The 18,949-nt window shown below is 45.5% G+C and overlaps 1 protein-coding gene across 2 annotated transcripts in view; it reads right to left on the bottom strand.

Annotated features, from left to right (window-relative positions):
- C9orf72 (C9orf72-SMCR8 complex subunit) overlaps nucleotides 1-13,910 on the bottom strand; it is a 40,522-nt gene extending 26,612 nt beyond the window's left edge. Inside the window, exons 1-3 of one of the 2 annotated variants that reach the window (XM_075279548.1) lie at nucleotides 13,841-13,910; nucleotides 7,915-8,391; nucleotides 5,114-5,209 (exon numbers count right to left, since the gene is read on the bottom strand). In XM_075279548.1, coding sequence (XP_075135649.1) covers nucleotides 5,114-5,209; nucleotides 7,915-8,358 — 540 coding nt within the window. In that variant the 5' untranslated portion in view covers nucleotides 8,359-8,391; nucleotides 13,841-13,910. Of the gene's footprint in view, nucleotides 1-5,113; nucleotides 5,210-7,914; nucleotides 8,392-13,773 lie in introns of both variants that reach the window. The other variant, XM_075279539.1, reaches the window with a different exon arrangement.
- Between the last annotated feature and the right edge of the window lie 5,039 nt (nucleotides 13,911-18,949).

The following is an 18,949-nucleotide window of genomic DNA, read 5'->3' as shown; positions in this document are numbered from 1 at the left end:
GACAGATAGAGGGGGAGAGAACAGCATGACACTGGGGCAGATGGAGGGGGGAACGGCATGACACTAGGGCAGATGAAGGGGGGAGAATGGCATGACACTGGGGCAGATGGAGGGGGGGGAACGGCATGACACTGGGGCAGATGGAGGGGGGGGAACGGCATGACACTGGGGCAGATGAAGAGGGGGAGAACAGCATGACACTGGGGCAGATGAAGGAGGGAGAATAGCATGACACTGGGGCAAATGAAGGGGGGGGAGAACGGCATGACACTGGGGCAGATGAAGGGGGGGATGGCATGACACTGGGGCAGATGAAGGGGGGGGAATGGCATGACACTGGGGCAGATGAAGGGGGGAGAACGGCAGGACACTGGGGCAGAGACGGGGTGGAAATGAAACTGTGGGCAGATAAAGGGGGAGAACGGCATGAAACTGGGGACAGAGATAGAGGGGGGGACATGAAACTAGGGGTAGATGAAGGGTGTATATGAAAATGGGGGGGATATAATTTACAGGTGACTGTAGGAGGATTATACGGTGTGGAATCACATGAAAATTGAATGAGAATGGGTGGAGTCAACATAAGTGGGCGGGGCCTAATTTGCTGCACGTTTTGTTCCCTCTTTCTAGTCTTCAACAGTTGGGAAGTACAGGTTAGAAGTGCGAGACCCCCAGTAAGTAGGGCCCCGCCAAAGTCAATTGCCTAGGGCCCCACAAACCCTGGATCCGCCACTGCATCTCCCTGAGGATTATTTTTCATGAAATGTCTAAGTTTTCAAGAATAGGGAATTGAAACCCTAAAATACTAAATTTAAAGAGGACCTTTCACCATGTCCACTAAGTTCAGCTCTTTGCATCAGTTAATAGCACTGATTCACTGATTTCAGCACAGTTGGATTTCTTTCTCTAGCCCTCGCTATTCCTGAACAATCAACGTTGTTAGTTTTGCAGGAGTAGGCAAGGGGTCCAATTCTGAGCTCTAATAAAGTCCACCTCTGATTGGAGCTCCGAATCGCGGCCAAGGAATGCTGAGGGCTAAAGAAAAATTCTAACTGTGCTGGAGTCAGTGGAAAAGCATCTATTAACAGATTGCAAGACCTGGAGTTAGTGGAGGTGATGAAAGGTCCTCTATAAAGGAACATTAAACAGAGAAGGAATACTTAAAATAAGAGAAATATAATTGTCTGCCTACAGTAATTTCTGCATGATACTGACAGTCTGCATTCTGCAGATAACAAAATAGTTAATCTACTGTTGACCTGATCCATCTTCAGGACAACAAAAGGAGTAGGGTTTAAAGGGAGCAGGGAAAAAGAAAAATCTACTGTCTACAGAAGAGAGGCAACTGAGCAAGCCAGTTGTTCTACAGCCAGACAGTGTGGAGGATAAGCGAGAAATGGCTGAGAGTCTGGGACACAGATACATTTAGTAAAAGAAGTACAAATTTCTGCTCTATAGAAAAACAATAAAAAAGCTCAGGATTTCACAGAAAGACGTTACAGTTCAGAAAATAAAAAGGTGCAGGAAATTTTAGTAAACGCTATAAAGAGTAGAGATGAGCAAGTACTATTCGAAACGGCTGTTTCGAATAGCACGCACCCATAGGAATGAATGGAAGCGGCTGACACACAGACTTTGCCGGCAGCCGGCCGCTTAACCCCCTGCGTCCATTCATTCCTATGAATGCGTGCTATTCGAAACAGCTGTTTCGAATAGTACTCGTTCATCTCTAGAAGAGTACGCACAGGGAAAAACATATCTCTTGATATATATTCTGAAACAGTCTTATGTAGGTGCGGACAAAATACTGCAAAGAAAAAAAATGCTCTCAAAATACCGTATATACTCGAGTATAAGTCGACCCGAATTTAAGTCGAGGCCCCTAATTTTACCACAAAAAACTGGGAAAACTTATTGACTCGAGTATAAGCCTAGGGGGAAAATGCAGCAGCTACTGGAAAATTCCAAAAATTAAAATGGTCAGAATTTTTGGGTGCAGTAGATGCTGGGAAAGGGGAAGGGGAGGGGGTGTTTTGGTTGTCTGTCTGCCCCTTCCCTGAGCTTGAGGACTGAGTTTTTTCTTCCCCCCCACACTTGGAATTCAGCCTGGCTGAATATAGGGTATCTGCAGTGCTCCTATGAACCCCTTCCCGACAGAACAGGAGCACTGCAGATCCCCTATATTCAGTAGACCAGGCACTTTCAGACACAGGGACACCTAATGTGTATGTGTTTCATAGTAATTTTCTACTTTTGTATGTATTCTAGGGAAAGGAGGGATTTACAACTTTTTTTTAAAGCTTCTTTTTTTCCCCACTATTCTATGGGAGATTCTATACATTGACATTGTGGCTGGTCATAGACCCCCTCCCCCCTCCTTAAAAAAAAAAAAAAAAATATTTTTTTTTTTTGCTGACTCAAGTATAAGCCGAGGGGGGCTTTTTCAGCACAAAAACTGCTGAACAATTTGGCTTATACTCGAGTTTATTTTTGTAAATTAACAAAATGTGAAGTGAGTCAACAGTAGAGAAATCTAAATAAAATCAATATTTGGTGAGGCCGCCTTTTGCCTTCAAAACCGCATCAATGCTTCTAGGTACATGTGAACACAGGTTTTAAAGGAACTCAGTAGGGAGGTTGTTCCATATGGCTTTGAGAACTAACCAAAGATGTTCTGTGGATGTAGATATGCTCAAATACTTCTGTCTCTTCATGTAATCCCAGACAGACTTGAGGATGTTGAGATCAAGCCTTTATGGGGGCCAAATTATCACTTCCCGGACTCTTTCTTCAAAGGGAGGTCACACCAAATGTTGGTGTGATTTAGATTTCTATTTTGTTCGTTAACTTAAAAGTTTAATTTTGTCACTAAACAAAATTAACACTTGTATGTTGGAAAAAATTCATGCTTCACTGATTTTTTTTTTTTCTATACCTGTTATAAACTTTTGCACTGTACTATAAGAGTCATCTGAAGAACACACTGGTGAAGTCTGTCACTATGGACCACAACTAATATCCCAAACAAAAGAGACTGTCGCAGTATAAACCTTTTAAACACTGCTCTACAGTTAGAGACCAGCTTAGGTCTGAGGTCACTAAAGCTATCGTTGAGATTTTTGGTCAAGTTCCTACGACAGATCAGATCATCACTTTTGGGTGAATTTCCCAATTTGATTTTTTTGTCATGTTTTCTCTTAATAGGTTTAAAAACTTTTAGATAGATAGTCTACGGTGGAATCAATATAGGACTTACTGAGGACTACCACAGGCAAGTCTAAATAGTTATTTTCCTTGACCAAGCTAAGGAGCCTTCAGAAGGTCCGATCTCATACATACCAGCGAGCTCCGGTGATCTTGCTGCGTGAAGATCTGTACTGGCAATGTATAGAAAGTGAATAGGCAAGGGCTGTCTGGAGGGATAGGATATGGTTTGGGGGGGGGGGGGGGTTGGCCTCAGATATACAAAATGGTCATCTGCAGGAGGTCCTGCGATGCAAACTTTGAGCATGCAGAATTTACAGGCACATTTACAATATTTGCAGGGAAATATGCCATAGGATCCAATATAGAGCCTGTACGCCTCCATGCATAACTGTATCTCATCTTGTATCCAAGCTCTAGGCTGAAGAACAGGATGCTGGAACCTCCTCACAATTGTACAGTTTTCCACATTAAATGTATTCTTTCACTCTAATATTATTGTAATCACTCACATATATGATCCTTCATACAATTCCAACAACTACTACTTAAATAAATGTATTCATGTATTCTGCATCAAGTCATCAGTCTTCTTCTGTGTTTTCCCTGAGGACACCTGACAGACAACAATGGATCTCATTTGTGTGCCATTTTCAGGATCCATTGTCAGTTTTTCGGTTCTTCTGGTCCTCCAATGGACTAGAAGAACGGAAATCAAAGTGCAGATATGAATGTAGCATCACACAGAATTTTTTTTTTTTTTTTAAAGCACTAGATATCTAATCCCACCCAACATCTAAAGTCACATTTTCCCCCCCATATACAATACATTAGATTAAAGGGATTCTATCATTAGAATCCTGTTTTTAGCTAAACCCACGTCGAAATAATCTTAAGACTTCTTCCCCTACCTTTAGATGTCTTCTCAGCGAAGCCTTTCCTTAGATATCCCGGTGTTCGTCCATATGCTAATTAGCTTTCTCGCAGCACTGAGGGAGGTCCCCAGCGCACAAACAGCACTGGAGGCATCCCCTGTACTGTGAGAGAACTATCCAGAGCTGCATTCTTCTGTTTGCCGCCTCTCCTTTCCTGTTCAGCCACAGGAAAATAGCCGACTGCACATGTCCGTCGGCCATTTTCCTGTGGCCTCTCCCTTTTCTGCCACAGGAAAATGGCAACAGACATGCGCAGTCGGCGCTTTTTGAAGAAGACATTGATGGGACAAGGAAGAAGAGGTAGAGGTGGTAAACAACAAGAAAGCGGCGCTGGATAGTTTTCTCACGGCACTGGGGACACGCCCAGTATTGTTTGAGTGCAGGGGACCGCCCCCAGTGCTGCGAAAGAACTAATTAGCATATGGACAAAAGCCAGGATATCTAAGGAACGGTGGCGCGGAGAAGACATCTAAAGGTAGCCTTTCTTAAGGCTAGTCTGACGTGAGTTTAGCTTAAAACAGGATTCTAATGAAAGAATCCCTTTAATGGTGGATCTGCCAATGATCATCTAATGTCTTTGGCCAGTTTTAACCCCTAACAACCTATACTGACTAGTTATCTACAAGACTGCAAGACCATAGAGTATTAATTTAAAGGGGATATCAGGTTCAAAATACCTCCCAAAAAAATAGCAGTACAGTGTAGATGGAAAGATGAAAAAGAAAAATTAACTGGTTATTTCAGCTAGCATTAGAAAGTATGTATATATGTATATTATATTCCCCAGAGCTAGCAGTTGATGCAGCTTTTTTTCTGCATAGCAGGAGACAAAGCAGAGGGCAGCAGAGAGCTATATTCTTCAGCTCTTCTTAAGGAATGACAAATGGATGAGGTGACACCAGAATACATTATTCACTGAGCTGACAAATGGATTTAGAGACTTTCTCCTCATACAGCCAGGTTTAAAGGCTTACATCTATTTCTTCAGGAACGCCATGCGACTTCATAGATGACAGCAGCTCCATAATAGGGATAACTTCTCCAGTCAACATGGAAATGATGCTCTGGCCCTGCACAGAGATAGAGGGAAAGGGTTGGAGAGTGACTGCGTTATGACCACAGAACAGAATATGAATATATATGAATCTTCAGAGTAAGAAAAGAAAAAAAAAAAACCACATTAACAGAATATTCTGTCTTTTTACAAGACATTATTCATTTATGAACAACAACAACAAAAAAAATCATCATTATTATGCCATCTAAGTGATGAGGCATAAAACCAAGAGACAAACTACATATGGTGATAAACAGTAGTGGAAAAATATTTCATTTGGAATTTGCTGTAGACTTAACATGGATTTTACCCCAATACACTTAACAGTTGAAATTTCTGTTTAAAGAGGACCTTTCACCATTTTGCCGACAGGCAGTCCTATATACTGCCGGAAAGCTGACAGTGCGCTGAGTTCAGCACATTGTCGGCTTTCCCGATGTGGGCCCGGTGTGAAGAGCTTACGGTCCCGTAGCTCTTCTATGGTCAGAAGGGCATTTCTGACACTCAGTCAGAGACGTCCTTCTTCACAGCACAGCCAATCGCGCTGTGCTGTGAGAGCCGGGAGGAACTCCCCCCTCCCTCCCTGATAATGCTCGTCTATGGACGAGTACTGCGAGCAGATGGAGGGGGCGTTCCTCCCGGCTCTCACAGTACAGCGCAATTGGCTGTGCTGTGAAGAAGGACGTCTCTGGCTAACTGTCAGAAACGCCCTTCTGACCATAGAAGAGCTACGGTACCGGACCGTAAGCTCTTCACACCGGGTCCACATCGGGAAAGCCGACAGTGCGCTGAACTCAGCACACTGTCAGCTTTCCGGCAGTAAATAGAACTGCCTGTGGGCAAAATGGTGAAAGGTCCTCTTTAAAGACCTTCTACCACCTCCACACTAATTCTAGTTCTCAGCATGTGAATAGGCACCGTCCTAAAGATTCCAACACAGCTGGAGTTTTTTTTCTCAAGTCCCCACCGCTCCCAAGCAACAAGTGCAGTTAGTTTTGATGTCTGATGTGCCATGTAAGCTCTATAGTGTCAGAAGGGCAGTGTCAGGCAGGGGGTGCGATTCAGAGGCAGCCAGTGTCAGAATCAGACTCCTTGCCTACTTCTACCTGATACCGCCCTTCAGAATGAGCGCCTAAATAGCAGATCAGGCACCAAAACTAAAAGCAATGATTGCTTGGGAACGGAACGTGGGGCTAGACCTATTCAATGTTGTAAAGGAGGTGGTGAAAGGTCCTCTTTAAATATCTCTGTATGCTGCTGATCTGAAAATCCAGTACATTTTCTTTCTCCTCATGGAACTGATTCACTATACATGAATGGCATGTATTGTACTGTAAGTGCAGTGGATCTGTAGTCTACAGTATATCCACCACCTCTAAAATCACCCTTAGGTAGCTCAAAGTGTGCTAGGACCTCATTACAAAGAATAGCGTGTGACACATACAATGTGCATACGAATAGAAGTTACATACAATCTATACTGCTAAAGCACAAATGGGGACCATAATCTTTGCAACTAATAGCTTCTTTCATCTGTTCACACAGTACAGATTTGCCACAAATCTAGCAAAGATTTTCTTTTTAGGCAAATTCTGCTGAAATCTGAAGGCGATGTATTGGTTTCGGAGGAGCGGTCTACTGGGCCCATATGTTGGACAGCTCCACTGAAGTGCTTTAACATGCACTGAAGTTAAATGTTAGATGAATCTGCCTGCCCACCTTTCTATATGACAGTGGCCAAGGGAAATATTCATCACCTGAATGCTGCCCCCCTTAAACCTTACAATATCGGCAATAGGGATTGTTAATTGCCCCTGCTGCTTTCACAAGTGTGCTCTTGCGCAGGCAACAGATACGAATGTCGAGGCCTGCTGCTGCTATTGGAAAGTATCAAAGCTGTTTGTTGGGACGCTTATACAGTGTATACGGGGGAAGGGGGGGCACTATGCAGCATACTGTAAGGAGGCACTAATACTTCATTATAATGTGGTCACCACTAATGGAGCATTATACTGTGGTGTGAGGCACTAAAGTGCTATTAGTACACCCACTCACAGTATAAGGGTTCTTAATGCCCCACACACAGTGTAATGCCCCATTATTGCTCCCACAAAGTATAATGCTCCTTAATGCCTCCCACACAGTATAATGCTCCCCATGCACAGTAAAATTTCACGTTAAACCCCCCACATAGTAGAATGCCACATTAATGACGTCCAAACAATATATAGCTTCTTAGTGCCCTCCAACATAGTATAATGCCACAATTACTGCCTCATTCTTATAAAATATTGAATGTTCAATTCTTTGTACATGATTATGAAGCAGCCAACTTGCCTGAGCAGCATTCAGTATACTTTACAGTAGCCACATGGACACAGTAACATTGAGAGTACGTTCTGCTACATGTACAGAGGTCTTTGTACTGTATAGTATCCTTGCCTCAGTGCTTCTGCTCTGCCACTACTACAGTGAATAGGACCAAAGCTGCAGTATCCTGGCACAACCACTATATAGTGGACTGTACCTTCTGCTTCCAGCACTGTCCCTTTACAGCTTCTGACATTCAGAGGCAGCTAGAACAGCTGACTGATTGCCGGGGTCTGATAATCAATAAGATACTTATGATGAGGACAGGTCAATAATATGAAAATTGGCCGAGTGCCTGAAAAACCCATTTTGTCAAGTAATTGTTGGCACATACTGAGGTTCACTTACTTTGTGCATCCATATTCGTCCCTTCCTGATGATGTGTGTAAGACGAGCTACACAGACCCTATGTAGAGGCAGGTAGAAGCATAGTTCTGTCTGTGGCAGGATGATAGAGAGGCCATATGTGCTCCGATCACCATTCCAATTTCCATCAAATATAAGAGACACAATTATGACTCCCTTTTCTGCAAGTACAAAAAATTTCACATCAATGGCCCCACTTTCTGCATTCCTCAAGATTTCGCCATTAAGAGTGTGATTTGCCAGGAATGTAATCTCTCCATCGCTTAGTACAACTTCATCAGTCTTTGGGGACCAGATGTGTCTTACTCGAGGTCCCAAAATGTTGTCCCAATAGGCAAAGGTGGCAGCTAAAAGTGGCGAGTAACCATCAATGGCAATCAGAGTCTTGGCTACAGCTGGAGAAGGTGGAGGACAAAGAGCTGCCATATTTCACTCCAGTGGTAGACCTCTAAACTTTACCTAAGGAAATGAAACACACAACAATTTAGTTCAAATTCTGGATTAGGGCTAGTTCACACGTAGGCAAAGGGGCGGATTTTGACAGCGGATTTCGCTTCAAAATCTGCCCCTTTACAATGGTGGTCTATGTAGACCACCGGGTTTTTTTTTTCCGCTAGCGGAGAAAAGAAAGGACATGCCCTTTCTTCAGGCGGAAGCCGCGTGGGCTCAGCCGCGCGGCTTCCGCCCCCGGCAGCTCCCTCCTATGTCGGCTCATTCATTTGAGCCGACAGCGGAGGGGAAAGCCGCGACCGCGATGGTCGCGGCAGGCGGGTTTTGACAAGAGAGAGACGCGGCTCACCGCGTCTCTCTCTGTGTCAAAACCCGCGCGGGCAGTTCACGTGTTAGCATTTTTGAAGAAATATTTATCAGCACCAGAACAGAAAAAAAAAAAATACTGGCAAGAATGAAAGGGAATGTACCAATTTCTATAAAAAAAAATGCTTTGTCTTGTCTTCTATCCAAATGCTGGAAAGATTACTGCTTTGCCAGGGAAGATGGGAGGGGCAGTAAAAATGAGATGCCCCAGAAACGTTTATGCGGCGGAGGTATTCGAACGAGTATATTCGCTCATCTCTATTGAAAACCAATGACCTACCCACAGGATAGGTCACCAGTATCTGACTGGTGGAGGTCTAACACTTGTACCCTGGACCAATTAGCTGATCCAGCTGCCATAAGCTGTATACATGTTATATGGTTAGAAGCAGCTCTGCTCCAGCTTAAAGGGGCTCTATCAGCAAAATCATGCTGATAGAGCCCCACATATGCGTGCATAGCCTTTAAAAAGGCTATTCAGGCACTGTAAAAGTTGAATTAAACTACCCCCCCCCCCCCCCCCCGTTTTAAAACAATAACTTAAAAAAGAATGTTCTCTACTTACGGAACGTGCACCCTGGGCGGGCATTCAGGGTGCGCCGTCTTCTTCTTCCCCGCCTCTTCTTCCTCTGACGTCTTCGTGTCCCATCTTCCTCCGGCGCTTGCTCGTGGTCACTGATAAAAAAAAAAATAGCCCGGGCGCATGCGCAGTAGCACACGGCTTCTACTACGGCTACTGCGCATGCGCCCGGGCTATTTTTTTTTTTATCAGTGTCCGCGAGCAAGCGCCGGAGGACGGGACCTGAAGACGTCAGAGGAAGAAGAGGCGGGGAAGAAGATGAAGACACGTCCTGAATGCCCGCCCAGGGTGCACGTTCCGTAAGTAGAGCACATTCTTTTTTAAGTTATTATTTTAAAACGGGGGGGTTGTTTAATTTAACATTTACGGTGCCTGAATAGCCTTTTTAAAGGCTATGCACGCATATGTGGGGCTCTATCAGCATGATTTTGCTGATAGAGGCCCTTTAAGTGAATGGGATCACAGCTGCAGTTTCCTAGGACCACCGCTAAAGAGCCATATTTATTTATAATATAACGCTTTCTGTATTGTATTATTAGTTATAGTAGGAATATGACGTTCGGAATAAAATGGCTTCTGGTCACAAGTTATTCCCCATTCACTGTGACTTCACAGGAGTCTGACCACTGGGGCGACCACTAACCACAAGAACTGTGGTGTTTTTCACTCCACTTTGAATGGAAACAGGTTGGAAATAGGATCTGCCTGAGATAGACTGTAATAAGGAGGTTACTTGTTCTAACTAAAATTGACCCTTTAAAGCAGGGGTGCCCAATACGTCGATCGCGATCTACCGGTCGATCGCGGGATGCAGCCAGGGATCCCCGGTGTCTGCTTGTTCACAGTGCAGGCTGAGAGTCAACTCTCAGCCTGCGCTGTGAACAAGCACTCCGGATACTTGCAGGCCAGGCAGCAGCAGCTCCGGGGGATGACGCGCTCCCTCCGCTCTTAGGGTTGGAGGGAGGCGGGGTGCTGCTTGTTCACAGCGCAGTCTGAGAGTCATCTCCGGACACTGGCAGGCCGGGCAGCAGCAGCTCCGGGGGATGACACGCTCCCCGCTCTTAGGGTGCATTCACACTACGGAACGCCAGCGTGTATCAGAGCCGTACACGCCGGCGTTACAGCAGGGCTGCCGGACACTTCCCATTCATTTCTATGGGAGCCGGCATGCGAACGCTCCCCATAGAAATGAATGGAAAAAAGCAGTCCATTCATTTCTATGGGGAGCGCTCGCATGCCGGCTCCCATAGAAATGAATGGGAAGTGTCCGGCAGCCCTGCTGTAACGCCGGCGTGTACGGCTCTGATACACGCTGGCGTTCCGTAGTGTGAATGCACCCTTAGGGATGGAGGGAGCCGGGGTGCTGCTTGTTCACAGCACAGGCTGAGAGTCATCTCCGGACTCTGGCAGGCGGGGCTGCCGCAGCCCTAGCCAGCCAGTGTCCAGAGATAACTCTCAGCCTGCGCTGTGAACAAGCAGACACTGGGGATCCCTGGGCGGCCACATAACGCCGCTGTCTCCTGCTCTCACGCTCCGCCCGCCCCCGCCCACACACACGCCCCACTCACAGGCCCACCCCCGCCCACAAGAAGTGGGTAGTAGATCTTTTGCCTTGGTCAGTTTATAAAGTAGCTCACATGCTGAAAAAGTGTGAGCACCCCTGCTTTAAAGGATTTATCCAGCTTTTCAAAATTGATGGGCTACCTTAAACGGGTTGTCTGGGATAACTGGAAAGCCCTATACCAATCTACTCTCCCCCTCCTACTTTCTAAATAACATAATTAATCAAAAATGTATAGTTATCCACATTTTCTGATTATCAGGAGACAATCTGTTTCTGGATTATCACTACTATTCAATCCTCTACATCATACTTACCTTCCAGGCTTCTTCCTGCGGGACGGCTCCTCCTTCTTTTCTGACTGCCGCGCTTCTCCAAGTGCTACTGTGTGCACTGCTACCGATAATCCACCTCTACTGCACAGTTCCCATGCCTGCACAGTAGAGATGGATCGTCACTGCAGAGCACAGAGCAGCACTGGGAGAAGAGCGTGCGGCTGCAGAATCAGTAGAGGGGGAGGCGCTGTCCCACAGGAGGAGAGGTAAGTATATAATGGGGTTGGGCTGAGTAGGTAGGGCTAGTAGTGGGCAGGATAGCTAGAAAGACAAGGAAGATGGTGTATGGGAGTGAGATGAGAGGGGTTAATGTGGACGTTACATAGCAGGAAGCTGAACCTTGTAAACAAATGCAGGAGATACCAGGAACTCCCAAAGAAACGCAGAATCACACAAAACACTGCTAAAGGTTTATGGGTACATTTATTAACCCATTAATAGCACTTACAAACATTTTTTAAAAAATTTGCCCGGAAAAAAACCCTTTAAGACACAATCAATTTTAGATTGGCAGGGTTCCAAACTGTCAGGACACTTGCAGATCAGCTGTTTTTCCAGGTATACAGCTCCCAGCCGTTTCATACACCAGGCACTGCGCTGTATACTTGCTGCATTCTCAATACATGAGTCCCCCTGCGAACTTCCGGTTGACGCATGCGCAATGGAAGGGCGGCAAGAAAACTTCCGGTTCCTTAGTGAATTAACCAGGGCTGGGTATGTACTTCAGGTATGGTCCTCGGGTTACGACGAGCCTGCTGCAGAACCTCATTTTCTGAATGCTATACAGTGTATAGCATTCGGCAAATGAAGGCTGATTGTGTAGCAGGCTCGTCCTTGCTACGAGCAGGTAAGTATGCTGTTACCAGTTGACTTTTTTTCATTGAAATGAATAGACCAGCGTTGATTGGCCAGTGGCCAGTGATTTGGCCAATCAACGCTGGTTCTGCCAGAGGCTCGTCTGAGGAGGCGGAGTCTAACATCAGACTATTTATTCCAATGAGAAAAACTCTTGCCTGCCCGTGGCAAGGACGTGCCTGCTGCAGAATCAGTGTTCATTTGCCGAATGCTATACATATATATAGCATTCGGCAAATGAATATATATACTGTATAGCACTCAGCAAATGAGGTTCTGCAGCAGGCTCGTCGTAACCACGAAACAGTATGCCTATACATGAGTCCCCCTGCGAACTTCCGGTTGGCACATGCGCAATGGAAGGGCGGCAAGAAGACTTCCTGTTCCTTAGTGAATTAACCAGGGCTGGGTATGTACTTCAGGGTATGGTCCTCGGGTTACGACGAGCCTGCTGCAGAACCTCATTTTCTGAATGCTATACAGTGTATAGCATTCGGCAAATGAAGGCTGATTGTGTAGCAGGCTCGTCCTTGCTACGAGCAGGTAAGTATGCTGTTACCAGTTGACTTTTTCTCATTGAAATGAATAGACCAGCGTTGATTGGCCAGTGGCCAGTGATTTGGCCAATCAACGCTGGTTCTGCCAGAGGCTCGTCTGAGGAGGCGGAGTCTAACATCGGACTATTCATTCCAATGAGAAAAACTCTTGCCTGCCCGTGGCAAGGACGTGCCTGCTGCAGAATCAGTGTTCATTTGCCGAATGCTATACATATATATAGCATTTGGCAAATAAATATATATACTGTATAGCATTTAGCAAATGAGGTTCTGCAGCAGGCTCGTCGTAACCACGAAACAGTATGCCTATACCCCTGCTAGACATGGCAAACTCTCAAAACCGGAAAGAGATCTTCGACCGGAAATAGGAAGGGCGGGACTTAATCCTTTGTTATTGTTGTCAAAGGGGGACTCATGTATACCCCTGCTAGACATGGCAAACTCTCAAAACCGGAAAGAGATCTTCGACCGGAAATAGGAAGGGCGGGACATAATCCTTTGTTGTCAAAGGGGGACTCATGTATAGTGGTGGCTGTGAGTACTGCGGTGATGTCCCATTCAAGTCTATGCCACTATCAAGAACATGGAGAGACAGCAGAAGTAAACAATAGGACCCTGAAAGTCAGACGCCCGTACTATGGCAGTACTATTTACTCTGGGTACACAAGGTCCTGTATGAGGCACTGTATGAGGGTGTAATTTACACAGGGCATGAACATCTGCTAGTTGTATATGATGCCAATATCATGCTAAGAGTCCCATTCAGGAGTTGGTCGGGTAAACAAATACGGTCACCACATGAACCGTATTTCCCTGTCCAATCACAGCTGTATGAATTAGGCCTACAGCGATGTACCTTGGCGTCCTCCAGACCCTGGAAATAGCAGCAGCATGCACTGAGCACACACTGCAGACCTCTCGGTGGCCTCCATAGGTTATGTTGGTGATGCCGCCTCTTCAGATACTAGAGGTCCCATACTGTGTGCGGCCACCCAGACCTCGATGTACAGTAATCTGCTTATCAGCCAGTTATCGCAGCAATACAATCTAGCCACAGACATGATAAGGATCTCTCCAGCCATGTCAGAGCCTCGCACATCTGACCACACATCAGCATACAACACACATAGCTCTTACAGCAGCGACCAGCCCGCAGACACTTCACAGGTGACCAGTATATACTCGGCGCCATGTACCCTCATACCTCCTACACATAGGCGACCAGCCGGTCATAGATGGGAGACCTTACACTGCAGATTGCGTGAATACACCTGACGTCACAGGTCATGTGATACCCGTGGTCACGTGTCGCTACGTGATATAGGAGGAGCGTGGAGCAACGTGCTGGTTGTTATGAGTCCTGTGTGTGAGTGTTGTTTGTACTGAAGGGAAACCATTGCTGTGCGTATGGGGGAGGGGCGATGGGTTGTCATGGTACGTTTGAGCTTAGGTCTGTGTAGGAAACAGGGGGTCTACAGTCTACGGGGGGGGGGGCTGGGGGTTCAAGCTTAGGAAGGGCCATAGCATGTAGCCTGAGAGGTCAGCTGTAGTTTCAGAGAGGGATAACACTGGGGTGTATGTGTGAAATGCAATACAATCTTTGTCACAGGGTAGGACCTGTGTGGTAGCCATAGAAAAGAGTCCACGTGGGAAGGTTTTAGTGCCGCCATTGTTTGTGATACAGTTTGTATGGTGGTCAGAGGTGTAACTAGGAATGGCGGGGCCCTGTGACGAACCCCATTCCCCGAAAACACTGACCTCCCCCCCCCCCTTACATTCCTGTGTGCACAATTAGGCTCCATAGTGCCCCCTGCACACAGTATTATGCCCCATTGTGGACATCCATGAACAATTATTATACTATGGGGTCTTCTCAGAGGGAGGATACAAAAATGAAAAACGCTGTTACTTACAACTCCTTCACAACTCTGAGTATAATGATTGTGTTTGTGGGGATTGACGGCCTGCGGCCTCACCGATCCTGGTTCCTGCTCACAGCTGCCTCTGCAGAAGGGGGAGCGTCAGCGGCCGTGAGCAGGAGCCGGGATCGCTAAGTAAATAGGACTTGTTACCTGCTGGAGTTACTAAAAAAAAAAAAACTACAGCAGTAGCAGTTGCTGCCGGGCCCCCTAATGTTCCGGGCCCCCTAATGTTCCGGGCCCTGTGGCAGCTGCTACCCAGTAGTCACGCTCTTGATAGTGGTATTGGATACAGTCTGTGAGATGGAGTGACAAGTAAGTTATCTGTGAGATTGTGGGGCATGGAATGCAGCCTGCATGTTGTGGAAGAGGGGTAGGGGGTGTAGAGTGTCAGATGGGGCCCTGAGGAGCAGGTCTTTGAGAAGAAGCCCTATGAGTTAGTGGGCTGTGGGGGAAGTCAGCATTTGGGAAGGAGGAAGTGTCATGCAGAGTAGTTAAAGGGAATTTATCACTGCAGTTTTGCATTTTTAAATACATTTAGCTTAATGTAGCCTTTAGAAAAGCTATTCTAGGCATACCTCTTCTTTTCTGATCCTTGCAGCCGTTTTCCAGAAAAAAAAACACTTTTATTTTTATGCTACTTAGTCTTCACTGCTTCCATGAGCAGCAAAGTCCTGTCGGAGCGATAAAATCTTGCGCATGCACCAACGGGACTAGCTGCTCATGGATCTTCCAGCAAGAAGGTGGCGGTGAACAAACATCTAGGTTGATGACGCATTGATGCTCGGAGCTCTGGTGCTCCATGTAGACTAATTGACATACAAATAAAAGCGTTTTTTCTCAAAAACAGCTGCCAGATCCGAGAAGAAAAGAAGAGTTATGTCTATAATAGCCTTTCTAAAGTTTACATTAAGATAGGCTTATTTAATAATGCAAAACGGCAATGCTAGACTCCATTTAAGGGCTTATAGGGTGCAAGTCTGTGGGGGGGGGGGGGAAGGTGTGTGACATGGGGAGGGAGCATGAATTACCTTGGAACATAGGTTCTCTGGTGTACAGACAGAAATAGGCAAAAGTTGCAACGTATTGGCACAAAAAATTAGAGATGAGCGAACGATGTTTGATCGAATTTATATCCGATCGAATATCACGCCGTTTGAGGTATTCGATTACAATCGAATACCACAAGGCTAACACACTAAAAATTTGTATCCCCTCCCACCTTCCCTGGCGCTTTTTTTTTGCACCAATAACTGTGCAGGGGAGGTGGGACAGGAACTACGACAACCGAGGCATTGAAAAAAAAAATAAGAAAAAGTAATTGGCTAGCTAAATCAGGTGACCTCCAATTTATACGAATAGTGGATTTAATATCCGGGTCATATGAGACTGTGACCTATTTGACTGTGAGACAGGGATAGATGTACTGGCAGGGTTAGCTAGGGATTACCTTTATTTAGGTAGGAATGTTACTGAAACAGCTCTTTGGGGCTCTATCTCGTCGGGATCCCTGTCAGCTAGGGATATGCGGGAGCTGACTTTTTCCCATAGGAATGCCATGACCAGCGTTGATTGGCCGAACGCCATACAGAGTACAGCATTCGACCAATCAACGCTGGTTCTGCCGGAGGAGGCGGAGTCTAAGATCGGTCCACAGCAGTCTCCATTCTGGTCCGATCTCAGATGTAGCAGTGTTGAGCGCCCAGCTCTGCTACACCAGAGATGTAGCAGAGCCGGCCGTGCGCTGAGCTCTGCTACACCCGAGATGTAGCAGAGCTGAGTGTGCGCTGAGTTTTACTACATCCAGAGATGTAGCAGAGCTGAGTGTGCACTCAGCCGTCTGCTGTCCAGTTTCCCCAGAGTTTACAGCGGACACCCCTGGGCAGACATCAGCGGCAGTGTGAAGGCCCCCTAACCTGTTAATTTAAAGGGCCACTAGATCCTGAAAACCAAAGATAATAAAGCTGCGTGGCCAAGTTTCATCCCTTGCTTTGTCTACAGTACTGGCTGCTATATGGTATCTCTCTGCAGTTTAGCAGAAATCTTGCAGACACAGATTGGGTTTACCTGTTTCTTACCTCTGTACAGTGCCATTACTGGCTAAAGAACAGCTTCATGCACTAGCATTACATCATAGGAGGTTTGGGAGAAATGTAAAAAACATATATAGTATGGGAGGAATAGGACTAAGTGATAGCATAGGGGAAAAGGACTTGGGCATAATAGTAGATCACAAATTCAACATGAGCCAACAGTGCGGTGCTGCTGCAAAAAAGGCGAATAAAATTCTGGGATGTATTAAGACAAGCATTGAATCTAGGTCAAGAGAGGTCATTATTCCGCTCTACTCTTCCCTGGTCAGACCACACCTGGAATACTGTGTACAGTTCTGGGCGTCTCAATTCAAGAAAGACATCGATATATTGGAGCAAGTCCAGAGAAGAGCAACCAAAATGGTGGAAGGTCTGCAAACCATGTCCTATGAGGAGCGGCTAAAAGAACTGGGATTGTTTAGTTTGCAGAAGAGAAGGCTGAGGGGAGATTTAATAGCAGTCTACAAATATCTGAAAGGTAGTCACAGTGCAGAAGGATCTACCCTATTCTCATTAGCACAAGGAAGTACAAGAAGCAATGGGATGAAACTAAAGGGAAAGAGATACAGATTAGACATTAGGAAAAACTTTCTGACAGTGAGGGTAGTGAGAGAGTGGAATAGGCTGCCACGGGAGGTGGTGGGCGCTCCATCAATGGAAATCTTCAAGCGGAGTCTGGATAAACATATAGCTGGGATGATTTAGGAAAACCTGCACTCGCAGGGGGTTGGACCCGATGGCCCTTGAGGTCCCTTCCAACTCTACCAAAAAAAAAAAAAAGGGCTTAGCTCCAATTCAGTGTAAAGTACTATAATAATTCTTTTTTTTATATTGTGTAAACATATTCCGCAGCTACTTACAAAATCAGTGGGTATGTTAGAATGTGACAAAAATTTTACATCAAACAATAGGAGTGAAGGCCCTGCTTGCGAGAGCTTACAATCTGAGGAAATGAGGGGTACAAGGGCTCAGTGTGCTTGTTTGATACACTGGTTTAGCCATCTTTTAATAAATAAAGTCATATAACTGAAGCTGTATGAGCCCGTCACCAGCCAGATAATAATTGCAAAGGAACTGGATGGAGGGGTCAGGATCAGAGGAATAGATTGAAAAGGGTAACTTGGGATAAGAAATGTTGGCTTACAGTGAGTAAGTGTAGAACAGTGTGATAAGCCTGCCTAAGCAGATGTGATTTTAGGACATGTTTGAAGCTGCTGTAGTTGGGATTTAATCAGATTGTCTGGGGTAGAGCATTGCAGAGCACTGATGCAGCTCGAGAAAATTATTGGAATCAGGAGTGGGATAGTCTGATAATGAAGGATACGGTCATTGGCAGAACAAAGAAGATGGTTAGGGTGATAGATGGTGACAAGGGAGGAGATGTTGGGAGTGTGATATTTTATATTTTGTGGTGGAGGGGATTGCACCCTATTGCAGTGACTGACATAACATAGATGCATCGCTATATCGGTTTAACAGAAAGGTGAGTCAGGCTGCTATATACAGGACATATTGTAGAGGAGATTTGTGAGTTCAGACTGATTAGAATTGTCAAGACTAGAATGAACCAGAGCGACAATGAGTTTTTTTTTTTTTTTTAAATTCAGTAGTGGGAAAAGGGTGGATTCTGGAGATGTATTCAAGGTGCCAATGATATGAACATGCAAGTGTTTGAATATGTAGGGTGAGAGGTGTGATCGTTCATTGAGACAGTGTGGCTGTATTGATTTAAAGGGAGTCTATCATTGCCCCCAGCTGTTAGCAGAATAAAATCCATACCTTCCTTAATTTTCAGAGCCCCAGGTATATGTAGAAAAAGCACTTTTATTCTTTATTAAAATGGGGTATATGGGAGTGGGGGGCCTTTGGTTTAGAGTCTCACAATTTCACGGGTCAGGATGGGGTGGGGACTAATGGTAAGTGGGTTTTGGGGGGAAAAAGGAGGAGGTTTTTTTTCCCTATTACTTATAGATGGGATTTAGAATTAGGACTTGGAAGTCAGGGGACTGGGACAAAAAGCTAAAAGATATTGAGGCAACACGGTGACTCAGTAGTTAGCACTGCAGCCTTGCAGCGCTGGAGTCCTGAGTTCGAATCTCGCCAGGAACAACATCTGCAAGGAATTTGTATGTTCTCCCCGTGTTTGCGTGGATTTCCTCCCATTCTACAAAGACACAATGATAGGGAAAATAAATGTACATTGTGATCCCTATATGGGGCTCACAATCTACATTAAAAAAAAAAAGTTAAAAGATGTTGTGTGTGATGTAATAACCCAACAGATACCAGCTGTGGTATGTT

Source organism: Leptodactylus fuscus, chromosome 1 (assembly GCF_031893055.1).
Source record: "Leptodactylus fuscus isolate aLepFus1 chromosome 1, aLepFus1.hap2, whole genome shotgun sequence".
In the NCBI taxonomy this organism is placed as follows: Eukaryota; Metazoa; Chordata; class Amphibia; order Anura; family Leptodactylidae; genus Leptodactylus; species Leptodactylus fuscus.
The sequence above is the reverse complement of the archived record's forward strand: the minus strand, read 5'-3'. Positions and strand labels throughout refer to the sequence as shown.